The 25,782-nt window shown below is 39.7% G+C and overlaps 1 protein-coding gene across 2 annotated transcripts in view; it reads left to right on the forward strand.

The window, feature by feature from the left end:
- The first annotated feature begins 1,089 nt into the window (after positions 1–1,089).
- DNAJC25 (DnaJ heat shock protein family (Hsp40) member C25) overlaps positions 1,090–25,782 on the forward strand; it is a 29,730-nt gene continuing 5,037 nt past the window's right edge. For both annotated transcript variants that reach the window (XR_012495888.1, XM_019749529.2), the window contains exons 1-3: positions 1,090–1,516; positions 21,804–21,956; positions 23,537–24,007. Coding sequence is in view for 1 of the 2 variants with exons in the window: in XM_019749529.2 (XP_019605088.2) it covers positions 1,184–1,516; positions 21,804–21,956; positions 23,537–24,007 (957 nt within the window). In the remaining variant the exon portion in view is untranslated. The remainder of the gene's footprint in view (positions 1,517–21,803; positions 21,957–23,536; positions 24,008–25,782) is intronic.

Consider the following 25,782-nt stretch of genomic DNA (forward strand, 5'->3'; position numbering starts at 1 on the left):
GCATTATTCATTGTATTACAATTTTAGTAGTTTTTTCCTTTCTTAAAATGTGTGTACATTTTTTTTGGCACCCTCCGTATGTATATAGTTCGTAGCGTATGGTAGTATATATGCTATATAATGTTATATATATATATATATATCTTTACCTTGTTTCATTTTCTTAAAAGAATTGATCATATTTTAAAGTTTATTTGCTTGTTTATTGTCTGTCCTCCTCCACTAGAATATATGCTCCCTGAACCTTGCCTACCTCGCTCACCACTATGTCCCCAGTGCCTACAACAGTACCTAGCTCATAGTACAGACTCAATAAATGTTTACTGAAACAAGGATAGAAACAAATTTTCTGAGACGAAGATCTTCATGTTGCTGTATAGTTCCATGCAATATTTGGGACATAATTATACTAAACATTGTTTGTTGTTTATCGGAAATTCAAATTGAACTGAAGCGACCTGTATTGTTCCTGGCAACCCTCCCCCCAGAACACATTTGGCAATATCTGGAGACCTTTTTGATTGTCACTACTGGGGTGGTAGTGTAGAGGGCAGGGATGCTGCTAAACATCTTACAATGCGTAGGACAGTCCCTACAAAGCAAGGACTTATACCGTCCAAAATGTCAATAGCGTGGATGCAGAGAAATCCTGAATTAGATGGCCATGAACTTTAAGGTCCCCAGCAGGTAAACAGAGTCTAGAATCTCTAAATTCACCTTCCTTTTGGAGAGGCTGCATGGGGTTAGAGAAAGGAAGGTGTCTGGGGTTGGAGACCCGGCTTGAAAACCCTGTGCACACATCCTGACGCTGATAACCTGAGGGCAAGAGAGCCAGACTATGAACTGCATGCAGCAGGTGAAACCAAGATGTCGAAAAAATAGCGTGTGAAGGGTATTGTGGACTGTAAAGCGCTCTGCACACACTGGTTAAGTGCGCCTTTAGGTCCGACTAAGAACGAATCCTCTGGCCACTGGGATTAACGCGTTCAGTGACGTACTCTTAGCGGCCGGGTTAAGGCGTCCTACTCCTTAGCAACGGTCGTGAAGGAAGTGGTTGCTGCAGCCGCGCCCCGTGCGCCTGCGCAAAGGCGCCTCCTGCTGACGTGGACTTGGGCCCCACGGCTGAGCCCGGCACGCTGCGGCGTGCGGGAGCCCTGCTGGGGTGGCCGCGGCCAAGGCCGGGATGGTGTCGCTGCTCGCTCCGCGCCGGGGAGCTGGGGCTGCGGGCCGGCGCTGGTTTGTGCTGCTACCGCCCCTGCTGCTGGCACTGCTGCTGGCGCGGCCCGCGGGGGCCTTGGTGGAGGGGCTGTACTGCGGCACGCGAGACTGCTACGAGGTGCTGGGCGTGAGCCGCACGGCCGGCAAGGCAGAGATCGCCCGTGCCTACCGCCAGCTGGCCCGGCGCTACCACCCGGACCGCTACCGTCCAGAGCCCGGAGATGAGGGCCCCGAGCGGACGCCGCAGAGCGCGGAGGAGGCCTTCCTGTTGGTGGCAACCGCTTACGAGACTCTCAAGGTGAGGCCTGGGGGTGCAGGTGGGCACTGAGGACCCGCCGGAGCGAGGTTCTCCGCGACACCCCGCGCCGGGCACGGCCACCACCACAACCCTTATTAGGACGATCGCACTGTCTCACGTTAGCTCAGTGTAAGAGCCCACATGGCCCATTGAGAAAGATCTCCCCCTGCGGTTTTGGGAGACAGCCAGCCCTTCCTTTTTGTGACAGCCCTTGTTAGGCAAGGCATGACGTGTGTTGGGCATCTTACGATTTAGTTAAAACGTTTTAATAATGTGCAGGTCACATTCGAAAAATACGGTGTTTATTATTACCAGGATCTGTGATAGAACACAGGAAAGGTCTTCCATATTGAGGAACTGTGAAAGCGCCGGTTTTGCATTACAGTAAATTGGTTTCTGGGGATAGTATTAATTGTGACTTTTACCTTGGGTTCGAGGATGTAGAAAAACACTAAGAAGAACAACGAACAACCAGTCAGAAGACCGGATGTTTGACTCTTGGCCCTGACATCCCTGTGTGACCTTGGATAGTGACTTAATATGTTGGAGTAGCTTTCTTCATATGCAAAATTAAGGCCATGAAACCTCCTCGCAGGGTTTTTATGAGGATTAAATAAGTGTGAGAAAACCCCTATGTAGGACCTCTAAATAGTTGCTTAATGACTTGGGATTCAAGACTAATTTCTAGTAGGAAATTTTTGTGAATATGTGTTGTAGTCATTTGGTAAATGTTTTGTTGAGTCCTATGGGGATGGGAAGATTTATCCTGATCCTGTTTTCTTCTACTGTTGTAAAAATAAAACCATATAAGAAATCACAAAGTGTAAATCATATTTGATGGAAGTGTTGTTGCTTCAAGTGCCCCTTCATGCTAATATAACAGCAACTGCAGTTGTTTAGTATTTCTTTCTAGCCTTTCTTTTTTTTTTCAGGCCAAGTTTTTCATGTTGCTATATAGTCTGCTTTTAATGACTACTTTGAGTGGGTGTGCTATAATTTAACCATAGATTATTTTTCCAGATTAGCTTTCCAGAGCTGAAAATACTGAGTTAAGGAGTTAAAGACTCTAAATTCATGCTTCCCAGACCAATTTGGATAATGTGGAGTTATAAAGTGAGCATGCCTGGTTCATTAAATTTTCACTAGCATTTGTGGGATTCTAATTTTTATTGACAATTAACTGAGGAATGGGTGGGGGAGACTGAGAAAGTGCTGAGGCTAGACAGCTTGGTTGCCTATTGTTTAGGATAAAGAGTAATTGAGGAAAGACTTCAGAAAATTGGGAAAAATCTTCTCCATCCAGGGCAGCCCAGCATCCGACGCCCCAATCTGTTTTCCTACAGTGAGTGGAGATAGTGGTCCAAAAAGGCAACCAGAAGGCCTGCTGCTGGTCGTCCAAAGCCCTGGTGGCATATAAGGAAGTGTAGTCGGTGGTCACATAGGGTAGTCACGCAACCAGAACATCCCCCAGCCAGTAAGCAACAATGAGTGGACAGAACCATAAACTTAGGAGAGATAAGCAGGCCCAGGGAAGATTCCTAAAGTCACGCATGCACATTAGTTAAAAGAGCTGTTCCATAGGTAACTTTTCCTCATTTTCATACTGTGTTTCCCCGAAAATAAGACCTACCTGGATAATCAGCTCTCATGCATCTTTTGGAGCAAAAATTAATATAAGACCCGGTCTAACATTATATTATATAAGACCAGGTCTTATAGTATAATAAAACTGAATCTTACATTAATTTTTGCTCCAAAAGACGCATTAGAGCTGATTGTCCGGCTAGGTCTTATATTCTGGGAAATAACGGTAGTAAAAAATACTCACCTAAACATTTGTGACAACATGGATGGATCTTGAGAGTATGATGCTAAGCGAAATAAGTCAGACAGAAAAAGCAGAGAACCGTATGATTTCACTGATATGTGGTTTATAAACCAAAAACAACAAAAGAACAAGACAAACAAATGAGAAACAAAAACTCATAGACACAGACAATAGTTTAGTGGTTACCAGAGGGTAAGGGGGGGGGGTTGGGAGATGAGGGTAAGGGGGATCAAATATATGGTGATGGAAGGAGAACTGACTCTGGGTGGTGAACACAATGGGATTTATAGATGATGTAATACAGAATTGTACATCTGAAATCTATGTAATTTTACTAACAATTGTCACCCCAATAAATTTAAATAAAATAAATAAATAAAAATAAATACATAAATACTCACCTAGATGGAGATTTAAGATGCTAATGAGACATGCGATGCATGAAGTAGTATATAGGTACACTGCAGATGCCTGGTGTAGGACCCGCTTCAACATACTTTGGGGAGGGCAAAGAGAAAGAGGAAGGAGTGGTCCCCAACCCCAAGAGCCTATAAACCCGCTGTACCTGTAAACCTCAGGAAGCCACATCATTCTCTTTTGGAGTGTGCTCCCTTTGTGCATCAAGCTTTCTCTTTAATAAACCTTTTCTCTCTGCGAAACTGTTTTCGCCAACTCTCTTGATTTCTATCCTGAGAGGGCCAAGGACCCCTATATTGGTAACATCTCTGGTGACTCACATGGGACCCCTTTTCTGGACTTGAGGGGACAACCATGCCGGATGTCTTGCTCTCCGGACTTGGTGAGTCATTTTACCCCAGCCTCTTCGAACTTGATTTCTCCTCCCTTAAGTTTTTACATGTCTCCAACTCTTCTTCCTTGCCCTCTTTAGGTGGCCAGATCTTGGTTTCTGTGCCTCGAAGTCCTGGTTCCTCTTCCCTTTTTCTCTGACAATCGGGACGTCCTGGTTGACTTCTGCGGCCCTGTTGTTAGGGTGCACCCTCTTTGCCTAAGCAAGAAGAGGTGTCCCTCTCAGAGTCACACAGGCCTGTTTTCTCTAGCGGCGGGGAACTTCCCACTGCCCCTGGTCTGATTTTGATCTGGCCATCTATATTCCCCAACTCTTTCATCCCCTGCCTCTGTCAGCTTTCGAGTTGCCTGATTATTTTCCATGTTACTGATTTCTTAATGGGGTCGAGATTTTTGCAATCTGTGTATTCGGCTTTCACACCGACACTATGGTCATCTGTGTTAACATTCATTATCCCTGGAACTCTGAAGTCCCGATAGAAAGCCTTTCTTGTTGATCCGACTCCCCATTGTGGGTTCTTCCCGTCTTTCCCTTGCCTCATCAGACATCTTTTGACTTTTCATGACTTTATCCAGGACAACGGTTTCAGGAAACATTTTTGGGGTCCCTATTGTCACCTCGTCTTTCTCTGTAAAGTGCTACAGGCCAATGTCACTTAGGTGTCCTGCCCCTTTCTGATCTTGCTCTCCACAGATGTCATCTGCCTGTTTGGGAACGAACTCTTTGTGACCAGGGACAATTGAGCAACTTTTTAAGTGCTAAGAGTAGGGGAGTCCATCCGTCTCCTGGTCCGCTTATAATTGGACACCAACTCTATGTTCAGAAACTTGGCAAAATTAAAAGTCCTATAAGATTTTTCTAACTCTCAGTTACTTTCAAGTTCTTAACAGATAATCAGAAATATAAACGCAGCTACTACTGCCTGAAGCTGAAATACTGAAGAAAAAAGAAGGGGCACTTTCAAAAACAAGTGGCTAATCTCACAAGCCAGACATCCCTCTTTTCCCAGCCTCCTTAGAACTGTCAAAGGCAAATGAAAAATCTTAAGTCCTCTCTCTATAGTTATTGGTAATTCTGTTTATGTGTATGATTTCTGATATTTGTGTTTGTCTGTGTTTTATATATGATACGGTGTTTTTGCCTCCAGATAGTATTACCAGTTTATAATGTTGAATTGACTTAAAAAATATTAAGTGCTTATATAAATAAAAAAATTAATAACAAAAATTGACCCAAGTACTTTTCAGGATCATGTGAGCTCAGAAAATATTTGATACTAAGGCTGGTTTACGTTTTAAGTTTTGTTTCATCTGATTTAAAAAAATAAGCTCATTTTATACTTGTTACAAAATTTGTCAAAAAAAATATCTTGGGTAAAAATTGACTTTGAAATCTCTTATAGTTAAAAAATGATAAATAGATATAGCTAAAATAAAAGGTTGTTAATAAAACTTTTCATTAATAATTATGTTACATGATATATAGTATGTATACATACTTAAACATGGTTTCCCAAATTCTTTTGGTAACTTGAAACCTTAGAGTTTTGCTAAGTTAAATGATAAAAATTATTGAATATCTATTTAAAAATTTTTTTTATTTTGGTTTCAGGTGTACAAAACAATGTAATAGATATTTACAACCCCCTACCCCCAATCTACTACCCCACTCTGACATTGAATATAGCTGTTATCTAGGTATTTCAAAATAATAAAATGCTGAAATATTAATTTTTAAATAAGGTTGAGTTCACTTTTGGCTTATTGCAGAGAAGCTAAAAGATAAATTAGGATTTGTTGATTAATATATCTTGTACTTTATTAAAAATATGTTTCTAAAAAAAATTGTAAATATATTGCCATCAAAAAAGCCTATGCTTCTAAACATTACAAAATGTATTCATAAATTTGCCAATCTGAAGAGTACTAATTATTTTTTAGCAATTTAGGTTTCTAAGAGTTAAAAATTCTAATTAAACAAAAACTCATAGACACAGACAATAGTTTGTGTAAGAGGGGAGGAAGGTGGTAGACGAGGGTAAAAGGGATCAAATATATGGTGATGGAAACAGAACTGACTCTGGGTGGTGAACACACAATGTGATATATAGATAATGTATTACAGAATTGTACACCTGAATCCTATGTAATTTAACTAACAATTGTCACCCCAGTTAACTTTAATAATAAAAAAAAGAAAGAAAGAAAAAGTTCACATGCACTTGGAAAAAAAAAGTTCTAATTAAGATGGAAAGAACTATATATTTTTGGTAATAGAAGGAATAAGGTATAGAGATACATTTTTGGAAGAAATTAGAAGGAAAGTGTCCTAAAGTTGGTTATTTCTAACTAAACAGAGGTAAACTAAAAGGGACTAGGAAAGTCAGAATGTTCATGAAGAGAAATCTTGAAAGGGGAAATTTTATATATGGTTAAGCTAAATAAGATTAATTAACTAAATTTGAATATGAAGAGTAAGCTGGTGCAAAGTTAGAGTTTTCTTCCTCTGCTAAATAGGACAAAGTTTCTTGGACTATTGGTCTGCTGCTAATATTATGAAAAAGTTTTCTGCCTAAAAAGCGAAGATTTCATCAGAATAATTTTCTGTGTTTTATATTGTGTTATTCAGATCCTTGGTTACTTAAGAAAACTAAATCTCCAGAATAGTAAGAACTAAGTTTTGCTAATAATTATGTAAACTTCTGTATTTATACTTAAAGTTTTCTGTTGTCACTTTGGGTAAATGAATAATTTAATATTTTCCATAATAGTGATAATGGTCTTTTTGATCAAGTATGTTTGACAAACTTCCCAAGATTCAAAATGTAAAGAAAATCATTTTTTTGACTTTTGAGATTTTTAAAGAACTTTGGAGTTCTTAAAATTCTTTTCAGAATGATCCCTGAAACACCTCAAAGACTTGTTTTCTCTCTTTATAAAAAAGAAAAGTGGAAATACTTAGGCCTGTTTAATATGTTAAATGTCACGGGAAGCATTGTCAAATAAATGATTATATGTCAGATATTAGACAGACAGGTTATTAATATAAATATTAGAACACTTACAGTTTTTCTCTTGTCTCTGAAAGCTGTGTCTATCATATTCTTGAAATGTAAACACCCAGGAACTAACCAAAATATTGCCCACAGAGACTGAAGAAAAAAGTGGGTTTTTTAAAATTCAAACTACTGTATAAGTTTACTTGCCCAAATTGATTTATAAAGGAGCTATACGTTATGTAAAACTACTAAATGGAATGTCAGTGGAAATGACTATAAATGGAAAATAAGATACATGTTTTTGGTAAAGAAAGTTAAGAGACATAGAGATACACTTTTGTTGAAAAAAAATTTTCATATGTAGTGAAACATATTAAGATTCGAATTAATAACTGAGTCAGTTACATTATTTTTATGAGTATATATGTGTAAACTCTCACCAGATCTTTACCATGTCATTTTTAGGTCTTTTGTCATTTGTAGACCATTATTGTTTTTCTCTGATACTTATATAAAAATGTTTCTACCAAGATGTTTCATCTTCAGAAAAGTTCATGCCCTTCCCCCGCCCTGCAAAAAAAAAAAAAAAAGCAAAACCCTGACACTAACAAACAGAACTTCAGGTACTCAACAAATCTATATGCGACTGAATTTAAAGGTATTCACTCTTGGATATTTAATGCCTGGTGATATCAGTCAGCCCCAACAAAAGTACCGAATTTAAAAGAACACTTTTTCTTTGGACAGGTATTGCAGTGATCACCACAGCAACGTTAGATGATACAACTTGCCCATATCCTGGCTAAGGAAGATGGCGATTGCTCTGTTGTTAATACCTCTTGGGCTTAGATAAAGTACCTCTGGCAAACTAGAGTTGAAACTAGATAAAATCTGGGCACAAGCCAAATGATGAAATACAGTGCCCACTGACATCTCGTCGTTCTTTAATATCTTCAGCTGACTGCCCTCAAGTATTGCATCTTGGTTCAGATCTATTCTTTAAGTTGGACTTAGCGTTTTGTTATTATAAAAATTTTTGCCATTATAAATCTGTTTTGCATAATCCCATGTTACAAAGACACCACTCTAATAATGGTTGCTCAGTGTTTTGAGATGATCACTAAGACCTGTTGAGACTTGATATGAAAACCCTCAAACTGCAGGAGATATTTGCCCTTAAAGAAGCATGACAATAAAGCCTTCCTCTCTTTTGGCACTCTTGTGGCTCAAATGTGGCTTAAGGCTCCTAGAAGACTGCTTTTCCTCCTATGTGGGACATGACATACCAGGAATGAACCTTCCTGATGACAAGGGACCGACATTAGCCTGACATACCCAAAACGAGCCATCCTGACAGTAAAGGACCAATGATACCTTTAATAACTGATCAGTGCTGCTCTTTGAAGATTAATCAGCCGTGCTTTCAAGGAAAGATCTTGATCAAAAGGGGAAAATGTAAACAATAATATAAATAGAGCCACTTTAAAATGGAGCTGAAGCTTCCATGCTAGGGGAACTGCCTTGCACGTCTTATGCCTCAAACCTTAGAGTGTTACAACAGGACAAAAAACAAGGGCCCAGACAACCTTGTTTTCTAAAAAACAAAAAACAAAAAAACAAAAAACAAAAAAAACTGTTTGGAAGGATGAAAATCGGCTATATATCTTAACCGGCTCTCTAAGGAAGGCCTTTAGAAAATATACTAGCATAGACCTGAAGTCTGATGAGGGCCAGACACTCCTGGCTATACATTTCATAACTCAGGCTGTGCCAGATATTCAGAATGGGCTCCAGAAGTTAGAAGCTGGACCCCAGGCCCCACAGGCTGCCTTGGTGTCAGAGGCCGTCCAGGGTTTTAATAGTCAGGACTGGACAGAGGAGGCTAGAAAGGACAACAGAGCAGATAAGAAGGCACAGATTTTGGCTGCCATACAGGGACCACCTCAGGGTGACCCCAGACAACAGAACTTTTGGGCCAGGAGGACCCCAACCCCAAGAGATGGTGCCATCAGGACTGGGGCACAATCAGGGCGTATCCTGCGAAAAGGAGGGGCACTAGAAAAATGAGTGTCCATCTGGCCCTGGGAAGTCGGGAAGGGGTGGACCTCTTAAGTCTTTCCCCCTTGTGGCTAGCTGCTTGGATGAGAGACCCACTTCCTCTAACCGAGGAGGTCCGAGTGCGTCCCTGGCCCCAGTCCTAGAGAGAGGTCCATCGTCACGACAAAGGAGCCTCGTGTCACCCGTGAGATAGCAGGAAGAAAACTAAATTTTTGTTAGATCCTGTAACCGCCTTCTCTGTTCTGACCCTGCCCATTTGGCTTCTCTCTAACACTGACTGCACGGTGATGGGAATAGGCAGACAGCCTAAGGTGAGACAATTTACTTTTCTCCTTACTTGTGAGACTGGGTGTAAGAGGATAACTCATTTCTTCCTGTATGTTCCTGAATATCTCATCCCTCTGATTGGCTGAGACTTGTCTAAATTGGGAGCCTCTCCAATGGAACACAACCTGTCAGCAGCCCTATGAAACCTTAGAGTCTGAATTAGGGCAAGCCCCTGCTTTGGGGCTCCCAGATTTATATAAAAAAAGTTTTTTCCCTTTATGTACACAAAAGACTAGGCCAAGCCCTGGGAGTTCAAACCCAAAGATTGGAACCTGTAGAGAGACCAATGGCCTATTTTTCAAAACAACTGGACCTGGTAACCCATGGATGGCCCAGCTGTCCAAGAGCAGTACCGACCACAGCCCTTCTAGTCAGGAAGGCCCCCAAAATGACTTTGGGGGACAACCTCGTAAAGTCCTTACACCTCATCGGGTCCAGGATATATTGGAAGTAAAAGGACAACACTGGCTAGCTTACGTATTACCAGGCTCTGTTGCTACCTGTGCCAGACCTTACCTTAAAGGTGGGTCAGACTTTAAACCCTGCTACTTTGCTTCCTCAGCTACAAGGGAAGGCTTAGAACACACTTACGTAAAAACCTTAGAGCAAGTCTATTCCAGCCAAATGGACCTACAAGGTACCCTTTGGAAAACCCAGATGAGGAATGGTTCACAGATGGCAGCAATTTTGTAAAAAATGAAACTCAAAAAAGCAAGATATGTTATTGTCAGTCTAAACGGCATAACAAACGCACTTCCTCCAAGCACAAGAAGCCAGCCCTTCAGGGCCTTCAAACTTCCTGAGATTCACCGACAATAGATGAGCTATAGATCATCTGCTGGCTGAGGGGGTGGGAAGAGCTGCGCTGTCTTTGATAAAGGCTGCTGCCCTTCCATCCACAACTCAGGGAGGGTTGAAACGATTGTACAGACCGCCTTACAAGCAAGCATCTTGGCTGCCTCGCTGTAACCGAGATGCGGAAACTAGCAGAATCTGGTCGATGACTACCTGTGCCATCCCCAGCCTTGTTTTTACCCATTTTAGGTCCTTTCATGACTATCCTACTACTGCTGCTCTTGGGCCTTGTCTATTTAAACTTCTTGTTAAGTTTGTGTCTTCTAGGCTTCAACAGTTTCATGAAAAGCTAATGGTCATGAAAAGCTAATGCAAGGATTCCAGCCGACCACCACCACTCAGATACCAGGCTCAGCACCATATCGATCCCTGCATCTGGTTATGACTTATTTCCACTCCTCCCGAGTGTAGGGTCCTTATAACATCCCTGTGTCAGCAGGAAGTCATTTCAGAAGAGATCTTCAGGCCCAACCCCCTTAAAATTAAAAAGGATAAAATCTCTCCCAGGAATGTAGTCGGTGGTCATGTAGGGTGGTCCCGCAGCCAGAACCCGCAGCTGGGGAAAACCTTGAGCCATGTGCCCCGGCCAGAAAGCAAGATGAATGGACAGAACCATAATCGCAGGAGAGAGAGGCAGGCGCAGGGAAAATTCCTAAAGTCGTGCATGCACATTAAAAGAGCTGTCCCATAGATAAGTTTTCCTCATTTTCATAGTAAAAAACACTCCTCTATGCGGAGATTTAAGATGCTAGTGAGACATGCGATGCATGAAATACTATGTAAGTACACAGCACAGGTGCAGTGTAGGACCCGCTTCAACATACTTTGGGGAGGGCAAAGAGAAAGAGGAAGGAGTGGCCCCCAACCCCAAGAGCCTATAAACCTGCTGTACCTGTAAACCTCAGAAAGCCACATCCATTCTGTTTTGGAGTGTGCTCCCTTTGTGCATCAAGCTTTCTCTTTAATAAACCTTTTCTTTCTGCGAAACTGTTTTCGCCCACTCCCTTGATTTCTATCCTGAGAGGGCCAAGGGGCCCTGTGCCGGTGACAAGCACTGGGCACATGGAGAACTTCCGGAAGCGAGGGCAGCAGAAGCACTAGCTCCTGTACCTTCTGTGGTTTGAGATGGGCAGGTTTAGCGTGAGAATGGTGAGCATGTTCGTAAAACAAGTGCCAACAAATACAGACAGCAGAGACATGCTTGCTGGGAGGAACGTCAAGACTGTTCTTGCCGTTTTCTTGAAGAGACACATTTCGGAGGTTGATCTGGTGGGGTCTGTAATAGTTGCCTCTAAAGGTTTCTACCCCTAACGTTTAGCACTGGTTTGTCAGCTAATAAAAAGTGCAATAAAATAATTTGTCTACTCAAGAACACGGAAGTTTGGGGCGGTAAAAAGTGGTATGTTTGGAGGAAGTAACACTTGAGTCCCACAGGAGCTTTGTTATAGCTACAAGTGCCTCCAAACAGGAAACTAAATTGGAGTTGTGCTGCTGGGGGAGGGAGTGTGGCCGTGTTCCTTAGTGTCCCTGCCCCCTCAGCATTACTGCAAGATGGTGGGAATTACCTGGGAGAGAAAGCGATGTCTAGGGATAGCGTGAACCCTAGAAAATACGACTCAGTTGAGCTCTATGAAAACTCCCATTTTAAATGTATAGAAATAGATGTGGGTTCCATTTCCAATTGAAACACTTCAGGCAACATTTTTAAAAAACTTCGTTGCAGATGCCCTCTCTTGGAATTTAGGAAAGATGCCCTCTCCTTGCTGTGTGTGGAAGAAGTTATTAAACACAAACAGCGTGGCCTGGTTTGTATTTCTGTCATAATGGGAAGTTGTGAGAAAGTTGCCAGAGAACATCATTTCTGGGTAGTGCAACGCTCACGAACTGGGTCATTCATTTGGGATGGCCTCAGCCTTCTGAAGTCCCCCTTTGAGGCAATGGGGATATAATGAATTTGCTTGGATTATACCTGCAGGTTGGAAAGAGCTTGTGAGGGAGAAGAGGTCCCCATAGCCTTTGCTAAGAGCAGGTCAGGTAGAATATGGGAGAAGCTGATGAGTCCTAACGGCTCTGGGATAAAGACGAGGTGCAGAAGCCTGTCTAGAATTCCACATGTCATCTTCTGAAGGGCCACTGCAGACCTGGGGTCACATTTCATTTCTGTTTGCTATTTTGGTTATATTCTGTGTCTTTCTCCATAGAGAATACCAGTAAACCCTGTGAGAGGGGTCCTTATCTACAGAACCAGCTTAAAAGAAGGGGGGAAGTTGGGGAGACTGTCTTTCACCGCCATGTTCACTTAGTGCTGGCAAATGGAGGAAAAGGCCGATTGTATATTTGCTTTGTAGAATGCACAGGTAGATTCCATCTCTGCAACACTGTATCTAACAGAAATGGTTTCCTTCTTGAAATCCGAAATAATTTAGTTGTAAATTTATTGAAGCTAGGAGCCTTTTTTTTTCCCCATAATTTTTTTTATAACCTTAGTTTCTCCTATTATTGGTCTGTTCGAGTCTCTTAATACTTTTAATATATGTGACATAAGAAGCTATATTATATGCTCATAACCTTGCAGTGGTGTTCCACCAAAACTTCTAATAACCAAGGATCTCTGAATGTTGATAATATGTACATCATCAAAATGGGAATATATTTGTATAAGATTTAGTGGATTTATGCGTCTGAGGTTGTCTTGGTCAAATAAATTCCTCTTTGAGAGAGATTTTTTTTTTATATGGTGGTTGAAAAATAAGTACACTAATGTGATTTAAATACATTTGGTAAGACAGGAGATATTATCACACTTGGTCATTGTTATTTTGGCAACAAAGATCTCTCTGTGCATAGAGAGATTGAGGAGAACCAGAAAAAGAAGGCTGGGTAATAATGGAAAGCAAGGGCACTGACTGGGGAGGGGCTTCTACCAGGTTATTCCTTGTTCATAGTCTGAAATAATCTAAAATTCCAGATCTCAGCAGTACTTCAAACCATCATGATTTCACACACTGCTTTATATTTGCTTCATGGGTGAAGACAATGAAATAGTATTTAGTGTATTTGACTATTCGGGATTCACGGACTTCATGGACTTTGGAAGTTAAGTTAATGGACTCTCACTTGCTGTGTCCAACATTGGGTCTGTTTATGTGGATATAGCACTTATCACACTGCACTGTAATTACTGAGTAGCCCTCCCCTCTCCACGAAACCACACTCCGCATGTTTTTGTATGTATATCCGTGGCGCCTAGCACTCTGTCTGGCACATCAGATAATGAATGTTAAGTGAAAACTCGTATCTGGAGATAGATTCAGATAGAATGGAAATCGAATGTGCATATCTGGGGTTTTGACATTGTAAGTGAAGCCTACTTTGGCATTTTATCCCAAATTAATTGTGGTTTTTAAAGAGTGTTACAGCTCAAGTAGATTGGATGGGTATTAATGAAAAATTCCTGCATGAGAGAAAAATTACAAATTTAAGGAGAAATTGTGTCCTGAGGGGTTTTAAGTGAGACCATTAATCACTTTGGAATATAGATAAGAATTGAATAAAATAGATACAATTAGAAGGATAGCATGAAAATAAGCAGATGAGGGAATATGTGGAAAAGCTGCACTTAGAAAAACTATGGTTGGTAGAAATTGGGAAATAGTGTTTGACTGCATTTTGCAAGACCACCGGAGAAGAACATAGAAAAGGTTTAGGAAGTATTACTGGCATGAAGGTTACCTGGTCAGGGACATGTAGAGACAGCCTTCTATTTACTACTCTAGCCTTGCCTTAGCACGCAAGTCACAAGCACACTTCAGTTTCTTTGTATCAGTCTGATTGATGAGGCAGGGCTTTGGCACTTAGGGAGAGTTTGGCAAAATGGCGGATCCTGAACTCTCTGCCCTTTCATGTTACTGTTTGTCATTCTTCCTTCATAATTTTCTCACGCACCCCTTTCTCTACCTGTACTGACATAGGTGCTAGGGGAGGAAACCATAACGGTGGAAAGGACGCAGTTCCTGCCCTTAAGCTTTTAATATAACAGGGACAGATAATTAGTGATTGGTTATTATTCAAGTCACATGATAAATATGTGTAAATTACATCGCAGCAATGAGAGGGCACAATTATTTCTTCTTGGGGATCGGAGAAGAATATACTCTTTGAACAGTCACTAAGGTTGATGATGAAGGGACATTTCTGGCAAAGGGAAAAGTTGGTCAACAAAAACATGGAGTCGTGAGTGTGCTTGGCTTGTTCCAGGAATGAGAGGTATTATAGGAGTATTTTCTCCACCAAGGGTCACTTTTATTATGTGTCTCCAAGGGACTCTGTTCTGAGGGGATAAAATTAACTGTACTTATTAGAATAACTATGTTTCTTTCCCAGCATCGATCCAGATTTTAATCTGTTGTTCATAATAATTGGGTATTCATAAAAATAATAGAGGTGATGTAAATTTCTGTAACAGTTGTGATGCTGATAAATAGCCAAATTAAGTAAACTTGATATCAGATAGTTTTCATTTCACACGCCAACTCTGATTGGTCACTACTCCCTGGAACACTTGTACAGGTTTGGAGGCCTTGTCTGGGGTTAGTGGGGAAGGTGCCATGTCTGACAGTGATTTCTTCCCTGGGCCCACAAGAGGAGTGTGGTACCTTATGTATCACATTTACAATTTCTGCTCTGAACTCCTGAGTGTTGTTTTTTTCTATTGATCCCTTAATTTCAGCTGTTATTCCTACTATGGCCAAGGTTGATTAGACAGACGTGTGTAAGTCTAGTGCTGTGATTACTCAACACATGATATCAACAGCCAATCACAGCTTTTGATTAATACAAATACGCCTGAGCTGATAGACTTCTAGCCAGAAACTGAGCACTTGACATTTTAATTTAGCTTGTACAGATTTATCATGGGCCAATGGAAAGTTCTGAGATATTCACAGCACAAAGACCCTTACTGCATTTTTTTCAAGGACCTTAGGGGATCTCCTGCTTCTAGGTAAGAAGCCTGTCTGGCGCATTGGAGGGAGAATGTTTCAGGAGACTGGAACATAGTTCGGTATCACGTGATGAACAGCCCTTTCAGCTGCATTCAGGACTTTGAACTTTATGTGTTGAATAGTGACCAGAGGTTTCAAAGTGGAGAAATAACACAATCTGATGTTTGTTTCAGAAACAAAATTCTGGGAACAATATTGAGGCTGGTTGGGGAAGGCAGGAAGATATTGGTGACTGAACCAATTTTATTTCCGTCATCTGCAATCTCATCATTCCTCTTTGGTCATTTAAGAATCTCTTAGTTGGTTCATTTCAAATTCCTTTCACTTAATATTATTTCTGGTAAAGCTGTGGTCACAGCTTTCTTCTTTCTTCGCTGTTGACTCTCTTTACTTCCTCATCTTTCTTTCATTCAAGCCTCCGTAGACGGACAGGTACCTCAGCACACATACTGGGACTGCTCTTAAGGTGAGGAGTGACGCTCTAAGCATCAGATCCCAGGGCTGCTCCTCATTTCTGTTTCCTGGAACTATTTGTGGCATTTGATGTTGACCATGTAGTTCTTGAAATGTTCTCCCTGTTGACTCCCTCGATGTAATTCTTTCCCGTTTCTGTCTTTCTAGCCATTCCTTCTCAGTCTTTATAGTCTTTTCCTCTGCCTACACCTTAAACATTTCTTTTCCTTACACAGTTCTGTCTTTTGGGTACTTTTTTCTTTTTCTTTTCTAAGCTCTTTCTGAGGAAACTCAACTAAATCCTTGACAACTCTAAAATCTGTGTGTTTTCTAGGTTCATATTTTCAACTGTCTCTCATCTGTAGCACAGGTAGCCCAAATTAAACATGTCTGAAATGAGTTTTGTTATCTTTGTTAAAGCAGACACTTTGAAAGAGGATATAATCGTGACTCTCACACAAATACAAAATGAACATGTATCAGAAATTTTATTTAACTAAATTAATGAGGGAACCATTAAGATTTAATTAAAACTGGTTCAAAAGAGAAAAAGTGCCACACATTTATAGTCAGCCAAAGAGTGCTGACCTGACTAAAACTGGCCAATATCAGTTGCGTTACACCAGCCACCATTTCTCTTTGTGCACAAGAATTATTTGCATTACTTCCAGTTTTCTGCAAGCTCCTTCTGTCTCTACAAAGTTATAACTGACTTTTCAAAGACGGGTGCATCCTTCCTACAGGAATAGATAATCCCCAGAGGCTCCAGCGATGGAAAAGATATCCAGTAATTGTTTTTTTCTCCTCGTTTCACAGTCTTCCACAACTTCCCCGTACATCTCCTCCAAACTTGTTGTCTTGGTCCCCTGTTCTTTATCTTAGAGTCGCATGGTCCACACAGTAACTATAATTACAAACATCACTATCACGCTCAACATGATTGATTCTTGTCCTTCTTTAATCAGTAAATCCTATTTATTCTACTTCTTAAGTCTCTAAAGTCTGTTTCTCCCTCATTCCATTCTTACAATGCTGTCTGTTATCTTTCACAAACATATACTTCTACGCAAAGCTATTAGTCTCATACTTTAAAACATTTCATTTTTGAATAGCACAGACAGTGACACCTTAACCCTTGAGTGTTGCACGTAAGATCCTCTGTTCTCATCCAAACCTATCTTCCTGACCACACTTACTACCCCTTTTCCCTAAATTTCCCCAGGACTCAAGCTTCACTGAATCCATTATGTTCAAGGATTCTTCTGTGCCTTAACACTTGCTGTTTCCTTTGCCTGGGACAGTTTCAGCATCTCTTACTTGCTTTTCAAAATCCAGCACTCATTTCATCTCTTCTGTCAATCCCAGGACCAGTGGTCTCAGGCAGAGCGAGGCAATCCTTTATTCCTTAGCACATCAAATTGTGCTTTTCTTGCTTGCTAGATTCTTCTAGATGGGAGCGTTCTTAAGGCCTTATCTTATTTGTCTATCCTTTTGAGTTCAACACGAGGCTTACTGCCCTGCATAATTATTCACTGAATTGAAAATAACGAAGGTTTTTAAAAGCTCAGGTAACCAAGTTGATGGTGATATTATACTATTAACTGAAACACAGAAGAACAGATTTGGGTTTTGAGCATGTTGAATTTGAGATTTTTGTAACATTTAGGAAATGTTCAGGAGATATTTGAAAATAGGAAGACACAGGAAAAACAGGTCTAAAAAACATGTCACTAGTACATATGTGATACTACAAATCATGGAAGTTGTTGAGATCTCATGTAGACAAGAGAAGATATGAGAAGATAGTTGCAGGGAACAAAAGCAGTGAGACTGATAGCAGTTAATTTTCTTCCTCTTTAGTAGGATGTAATGGCCTGGAAAGAAATTTAGGGGAGCAGATGCTATTTTTTTTTTTAAAGGATCATTTGTATGTGTGTATTTCTTTAAAAGTAGGATTAATACATATTTTTAAGGATGAAAAAAATCTGACCATGTTTTTATATGGTATTGTTTCCTGGCCTTTACCATCCTAAAATGGTTTCTACTATCTGTGTAAAAGAAAAATTTTAATGTAAAACTGGCTGCAATATCAAATTACTGTCATTTATGTTAATTGAGATTAAGCAATTCATATTTCTTTCAAGGGCAAGAATGTAATATATTTTTGCCTCTGGGGAGGGGGGGATGATCATTTTCCTAAGAGAAGGAAGGATTCAGTGCTTGCTTTGCTTGTGGGTTTCCTCTTGTTCACTTTTGATCTAGATATTGGTGGTTATGTTCCAGTCCTCCTGCATATGCCCAAGAGGATTGGGAGTGGCGTGGACACCAGCAGAAGCACCATTTTGTCCTGTAGAGATTAGAAACAAGGAGCTTATTGCCCTGCTTATCGAGGCTCAGGACAGAGAGGAGGAAGAAACAAGTATAAAGGTTTTGGTTTTGGAAAGAAGTTGGAATCAATCTTCCTGACCCTGGGACCTTAAGATCCACAAAATTGCTGAGAGAAAAAGTACTACCTTATTGAAAGGTAAGATATTAAACTGTTTTAAGGTGTAAGCTATGTAAGCCACAGTAGCATACTTTTCATAAGCTATGACATCAAGCGATCATTTCTGCTAAGCTGAAAGTGTTTGTGACATAATCACCCAGCCAGTCTTCCTGGTGAGATGGAGACCTGTGTGGCTGGAGAGATGGTTAGAGTAAGGGAGAGCCTTTACAAAATATCACTCATTTTTGAAATGATATTTACTGAATGCCAGGCATTGTGCTAAGCCTTGGATATACAGAGATTAATGAGTCACCCTATTTATCTTCTAGAAGTTCTCATTAAAGGAAAATAAAATAAAACTGGTGATCACAATGTGATAAGTGCTATAATAAATAGGTAATATGTGTAATAAGGGTGGTCTAACACTAGCTGAAGCAGCAACATTTGTGTCCTAAAGGATTAATAGGAGCTCATGAAGTTGGAAGAAAGGGATGGGCATTTGAGTTAGAAAGAATCCTGTGTTCAAAGACAGGTACGAGAGGGCATGCGGTATTAGAAGACGACACTGGATGCCAGAAAGTATCTGACTTTGCTGTAGGCAAAAGGAGGACAGTGATGACATGTTGCGAGGTAAGATAGGGCCAGTAATGGAGGCCTTGTTGGTTGCCCAGGAAGTTTTCACTTACCTTGTTGGCCCTGGGGAAGCACTGGAGATTAAAAAGAAAAAAGTTGTGGGACTGCCTTACTTCCAAGATGGGTAGGAGAAGAAAATAAATACATGGTGTTTGAGTATCTATGTGTAGCTTTCTAATTGGGTCCCAGTCTCTGCCTTTTCTTTTTTTGCTAATATTCCTGGTATCCTTGTGTTCTTACTGGGTTGATGCTAAACTTTGTAGGTTAATTAACAAGTAGGATTTTGACTTAGACTGTTGAGAGCTCCTAACTCTTCAATTTGTGCCAACCTTCAACACCTTCTAAAGTGTATTATGCATGCCTGAGCCTAAAATAATTTTTTTCATTCTGGAGGGAAAGCTATACACCCGAGTAAGGATTCTGGCTGATTAAATGCTATGAAAAGGAGGTGGCCAACCTTCTGGTCTTTAATCATGACCAAACAAGGTCATAAATTTATGGGGACCCCAAGGGAAAGAAAACCATCCTAAGAGAAGGCAGTCTTGACCCTGAAGCCTTTTGCAGGAATTAGGTAGTTTGAGGACTCAGTAGTGGGCTCTGATTACACTCTGTAGGCGCTGGTGGCAGTAGAGAGGCCAGACCCAAGGTGTAGATTTTGGAGTTGCTGGTTGCTGAGTATTAGTTGTCCTGTTAGAGGAACTCAGGACTTGATGAAGTCACAAATCTAGGGACCAGTGAGAAGACGGTGACCCTGGGGGAAGACCTGGGTGAAATGTTTGAGAAGGGATATCTGCATTCTGTGTTCTGTGACCCTCACTAAGGTAAGAGAACAAAGAAGGCAGGACTGACGCTCAGAGATCCTGCTCTGTGCTTCAACCAGGAGTAGAGTCAGGCTGGGGAAAGGGTTCTGAATGGACAGCGATGCCGGAGGAATCTGATCTCAGTGTGGCAGGCAGTTTCAAAACCACCTGGAATCCAATTGGAGCAAGGAGAAGAGTAATGTTTGAAGAAATACGTTTTAAAAGGTATCTGCCAAGATTGAGAGGCTGAGTTAAAAGTCAAGATTTCAGGCCAAACGCAGAGTGTTTCTATAAAATTAGCCCCCAAAGCAAAACCTGGAGGGGGAATGAAAAAATTCTCAAAGGACATCTTGAAGTATTCAAAATGAGGTACATCAAGAAACATGGGCTTTAGTGTTCAGAGCTATCGTGACCTGTCAAGTTTTACCCTCTTTAGGTTAGAAGCTCTAGAATATGATAATAGCTTGTAGAAGGAATAATAGATTGACAGTTTAGGTGTGTGGCAGTTGCCAAAAGAACATCTTTTTTGACAGAAATGAACATAAAAGGAGTGGATTTAAAAATTCTGAGCTCAGCTCTTGTATAACAGACAGTTCTCATAGTGTCACGGAATGGACTTTAAATATATTTATATCTGACTATACTAGACAATAGTTTATCTAGTTTCAAATTCTAGTCAGAAGTAAAAATATTTTGAATGTAATGAATGTAAGAGAATTGTCACTGAGAATGTGCTCATTCAAATTCAGAATTCTTAATAGGAAATACATAATGGTTTAGCGGGGAAGATTTTTGTCATTAGCAAACTTTTTAGTTTAAATCTGTGGAATTGCATATTGGAGGACTCAGGAGGAGGCCCTGCGCAGACCCCAGAACCTCTGTCTATGGTAGCAGAGCACTAGGTGTAGATTTTGAAATGCCTTTGGCTGAGACTCTGCACCGTTATGGATGATGAATAATTCATCCTAAAAAAGAAATCCTCTAGGTGAAAAAAGATTTTTATTTCCATAATGGTTTCCGTATACTCACTTATGGAGAGTAAAGAATTTGTTGTGGTTTTAATCTTTTAACATTTTTTGGGCACGAGACAAAATAGGTTTCCTGCGTGATGAAAAGCAAGCCATCACCCAGTTTAGTAGTTCTTCAACCTGTGTAACTCAATAAAAGATTGGCATTTGTCCTGGTTAGAAATTGATTACAGTTAGAGAAGGTTTTAAGAAATGTTTTGTATGTGACTATTCAGAGCAGCATTTCAGAATGCTGTAATTTTTTCAACATGTTTGTATGATGGACATTTATATGTTACCTTATTTATGAACTGGGCTGTGACAATGTGTTATAATAGTAAAATACTATGTATTTGTAACATTTTTGTATAGTGTATGTCATTGGACATTCAAAACAACTCTGTAAAATGAATAGAGCAGCATTATTCCTGTATTTTACAAATGAAGATGGGGCTTAGAGAGCCTAAAATTTTCTCTCAAAGTCGCAAAGCTACCCTGATTGCCTCGATGTTTCTTTGAGATGAGCGTAATTCAGTTTTGTAGGCACAGACTGGCTTCGTCTGCTTTTTGTTGTCTTAATCGTTGCTTTCAAGAGAAAACCTTCTACATGAGGCTGGAAAATGATTGTGAATATGTACACTAGAGATAAACATTTTTTCCTATCAACAGTTACTAAGAGTAGGTGTCAACACGCTCTTCAGTGGTAAGAACATGATGACATCCGAACCAGCACAACACTGACTAAAAAGGCATCATTAATTGTTATTAAAGTGTTTTTAATTTTTCCAGGAGGACTAACAATACTCACGAATTAGGGAGATATTTTTATTGTGCTTTATAGCTAACATGAAAGTTCTGGAAACAAGTTTACGTGTGCCTTTGCAGAGTGATGGGAAATGTTTTGGTTTTGACGGTTTTAGTTCTTTTACTCAGATTCACCTTACATAATTATAAAATTCTAGATTTGATTTCATATAAACCAAGGCCATTTTATGAAATGTCTATGAAATTGGCTCTCTTGTTACCTTAAAGGATGAAGAAACACGCAAAGATTATGACTACATGCTGGACCACCCAGAAGAATACTACAGCCATTACTATCACTACTATAGCAGGCGCTTAGCCCCGAAAGTGGATGTTAGAATCGTGATTTTGGTCAGCGTGTGTGCTGTTTCACTGTTTCAGGTGTGTACTGATGGATCGGCGTGTCCACATGTGTGTGCTTGAGTGCACATTGCCTGGTGCTAGTCATTAAAACTGAACTAGACATACATTTTTGTAAAATTTTACTTCCAGTTGAGATTAATTTTTTTTACATTAGAAAACTATTCCTTTATTCAACTAATTGATAAAATTGGAAACTTTGTCAGTGGGAATTCCAAGAAATTGATGATGAACGTCATCATATAACTACCAGAAATGTTTTCTCATTGCGTCCTTTAGAACATGTATTTTCTGTGTAACAGCCAGAGTGACTGTCAACCTGACCATTTACTTTTGTAGAACTTTTCAATAATTTCCCATTAAACGTAGGAAAAATCTGAACTTCTTAATCTGACCTAACAAATCGTGACACATATCCACCAAATGCTAGTTGTGCCTGCTGTCACTATAACAACCAAAGATACCCCTACATTTCCACATGCCTGCTCAGGGTGCTTTTGCTCGGGTTGAACCCTACTGAAATGGATTAAAATGGCGACAACTTTTTATGTTGTTTTAAAATATCACAAAAATTTAACTTCAGCCTGAAATGAGTTTTTCCTACTATTATTCTTAAATTAACCACACTGATCATGTACTCCTTTAGAGGAAAATAACGTATCAAGTGACTAGAATGAAGCAATTTGCTAGTTTGAAATTGCTCCTCCAGTTTAATTTCCAGAAATGAGATTCAATTTATATGACAAGAAGAATTTCTATTGAAAACTAAGTTTGTATATTTTTAATGTATTAGCTTATGTAGAAGTACTGTCCTTTCAAAGGGGAGAGCAGGGACAATTTTACTTTCCTGTTTTTGATAACATAATATCCTAGTAACTTTTTTTTTTGGCTATTTCTAATAGATTGCTACTATAAAATTTCAGGATATTATTGGTGTAACTGCTATATTCAGTAAAACAGCAAATGAAATGCGTGGAAATGTGAGGAATAGGACTTTTTCTGACATTAAAACTCTTGGTGGTTGAATATATTTATGGAATAAGTTAGATGTTTTCCTGTCCAAATAAGTAAAGAGTTCAAACATTTAAATCTTCAGTTCAGAATATGATGAGCATTAACTGTGGTATATGTAGATGATTTAGGAAGGAGATAGGAATGAATATAGTTGCCTGAATCTATATCCTGTGATTTCGTAAAACAAGTTCCTTACCAGCGAGGTTTTACCACTTAACTCTTCCTCCAGTAAGTAGACTGGAGAGACAGAGAGAGAAAAAGAGAGAGAGAGAGAATTTCTTAATGGTGATCTAGGGAGGAGCCAAATGAGAACGATGTGAAATCCCAGGTGCATGATTCCATCAATCTGTCCTGTGATCTTGGGTATCTCCTATCTGATTAATGGCTTGTTGGCCCAGCTCAGGGCTTACCTTACTTATGCAGCTTTGTACACAGGGGCATTATTCAATTGCATGTTTTACTTAGAGAGTAAGATGATTGAGGTTCCTGTTTTTAATCAGAATGGGTTCCTAGGGGGTGGGGGTGGTGGTCACTAAGATGAATCTTGGTAATAAAAATGACTCATTTTTCTTTGTTAAATATTCTAGTTTTTCAGCTGGTGGAATAGCTACGACAAGGCCATCAACTACCTGGCCACAGTGCCCAAGTACCGCATCCAAGCCATGGAGATTGCCAAGCAGCAGGGGCTGCTCAGAAAAGCCAAAGAGAAGGGCAGAAACAAAAAGTCCAAAGAGGAAATTCGTGATGAGGAGGAGAACATTATAAAGAACATTATAAAAAGTAAAGTGGATATAAAGGGAGGCTACCAGAAACCCCAGATCCGTGATCTTCTCCTGTTTCAAATTCTCTTAGCTCCTTTTCACCTGTGTTCATATATAGTGTGGTATTGCCGGTGGATCTATAATTTTAATATCAAAGGCAAAGAATATGGAGAAGAAGAAAGACTGTATATCATACGTAAGTCTATGAAGATGTCAAAGTCTCAGTTTGATAGTCTAGAAGATCATCAGAAAGAAACTTTTCTTAAACGGGAGCTCTGGATAAAGGAGAATTACGAGGTGAGTACTTATCTGTTGCAATGTTGATGTCATCTTCCTTACCAAGGGAAAATTAAGTGTATGACAAGGGCTCACAGAAGTATGTCACATTTCTGAAACCCAAGAGGTAAATAATGAATAAAGATCTTTTATTGAAAGTATGACTGTATTTGGTAGTGGGACAGTGGGTTTTTAATCTGTAATTTGTCTTTTTAAAGATGAGCCGCAAATACTTTGACTGATATGGAACATTTTAAGAATGGCCTAATTTGTTTTTTTAAACTGCAGTAGAATGATTATGTTTGCAAGGGAGTCACAACAACTTTCTGTTAATTGTACTAACTAAAATTTGGTCTTCCCCAAATTTCCTTCCACTCATGTAAACTTAGCCACAGAGATTAAATAAACAAAACAGAGAAAGAGAAGGAATAAGAGATGGAAATTTTGTTGAAATAATTTCATTGCAAAATAAAATGAACACAGACTCTTCTTCATAATAACTTATGTGTATGAAACTTTACTTTTATCTTATTTTTAAATTAAATTGACTTACTGTAATGCCTCTAAACTTTTAATAAATACTATATTCTATAGTTGTCAGCTATAACAATTACTTTGAAGTGATCAGCTGCCTAGCTAATGGCCCTTAAAGGAGCTAGTAATCTCACCATAACAGTTTAGGTTTTGAGTAAAATTAATTGGTTAATATATTAAATGTAAAAACAAAGAACAGTGAAACCTTGAGAAATCTGAGATATGTGAGATGTAATAAAAAAATACGGTCAATGTTTAAATTTTAAAAAAAATCATTACAGTGAAAGACACATTGCCATCAATCCCTCTCAAAATACTCCCCCCTCATTTTGAACACACTTATCCCATTGTTCTTGACACTTTCTGAAGCAGTTCTGGGGAAGTCCTCTTTTGTGAGTGTCTTTAATTGTGCCATCGTAGCTGCCTCGATGTCCTAAATTGATTCAAAATGTTTACCTTTCTTGGTCATTTTGACTTTGGGGAAGAGCCAGAAGTCACATGGTACCAGATCCGGTGAATAAGGTGGATGAGGACACACTGTAATGTTTTTATTTGACAGAAATTGCCGTATACCAGAAGTGATGTGTGACATGGAGCCTTTCCATTGTGATCACAAATACGGTGTATCCTGCTGCCGAGTGCCATCCAACAGAAAGGCAGGGATCTTCAATACGGGAAGTGTCACCTCGAACCTTAGTTGAGAGAAGGTGTGTTTTAAAGTGTGCAAGTTTTAAAGTGTGCAATAAATCATCCTCCATCAAGACAACACTCCATGTCACACATCGCTTCTGGTACGGCAATTTCTGTCAAAAACATTATGGTGTGTCCTCATCCACCTTATTCACTCTATCTGGCACCATGCGACTTCTGGCTCTTCCCCAAAGTCAAATGACCATGAAAGGAAAACATTTTGAATTGATTCAGGACATTGAGGCAGCCATGACAGTGCAACTAAAGATACTCATGAAAGAGGACTCCCAGAACTGCTTCAGAAAGTGGCAAGAACTATGGGATAAGTGGTTTGAAACAAGGGGAGTATTTTGAGGGGGATTAATGGCAATGTGTCTTTTACTATAATAATTTTTTAAAATTTAAACACTCACCGTATTGTTTGATTGCACCTCGTATTTTTTTTAAAGTTTCATAGACATTCCTTTTTCATATGTAGTATCATAAATAGATTTTACTAAAAGTAGTTTCCATCTGAATTATATTTAAGTAAACTACTATGAATTGCCAGAATGTTTTGGCAAGTAATTATA

This window comes from Rhinolophus sinicus, linkage group LG04, assembly GCF_036562045.2.
Source record: "Rhinolophus sinicus isolate RSC01 linkage group LG04, ASM3656204v1, whole genome shotgun sequence".
Classification (NCBI taxonomy): domain Eukaryota; kingdom Metazoa; phylum Chordata; class Mammalia; order Chiroptera; family Rhinolophidae; genus Rhinolophus; species Rhinolophus sinicus.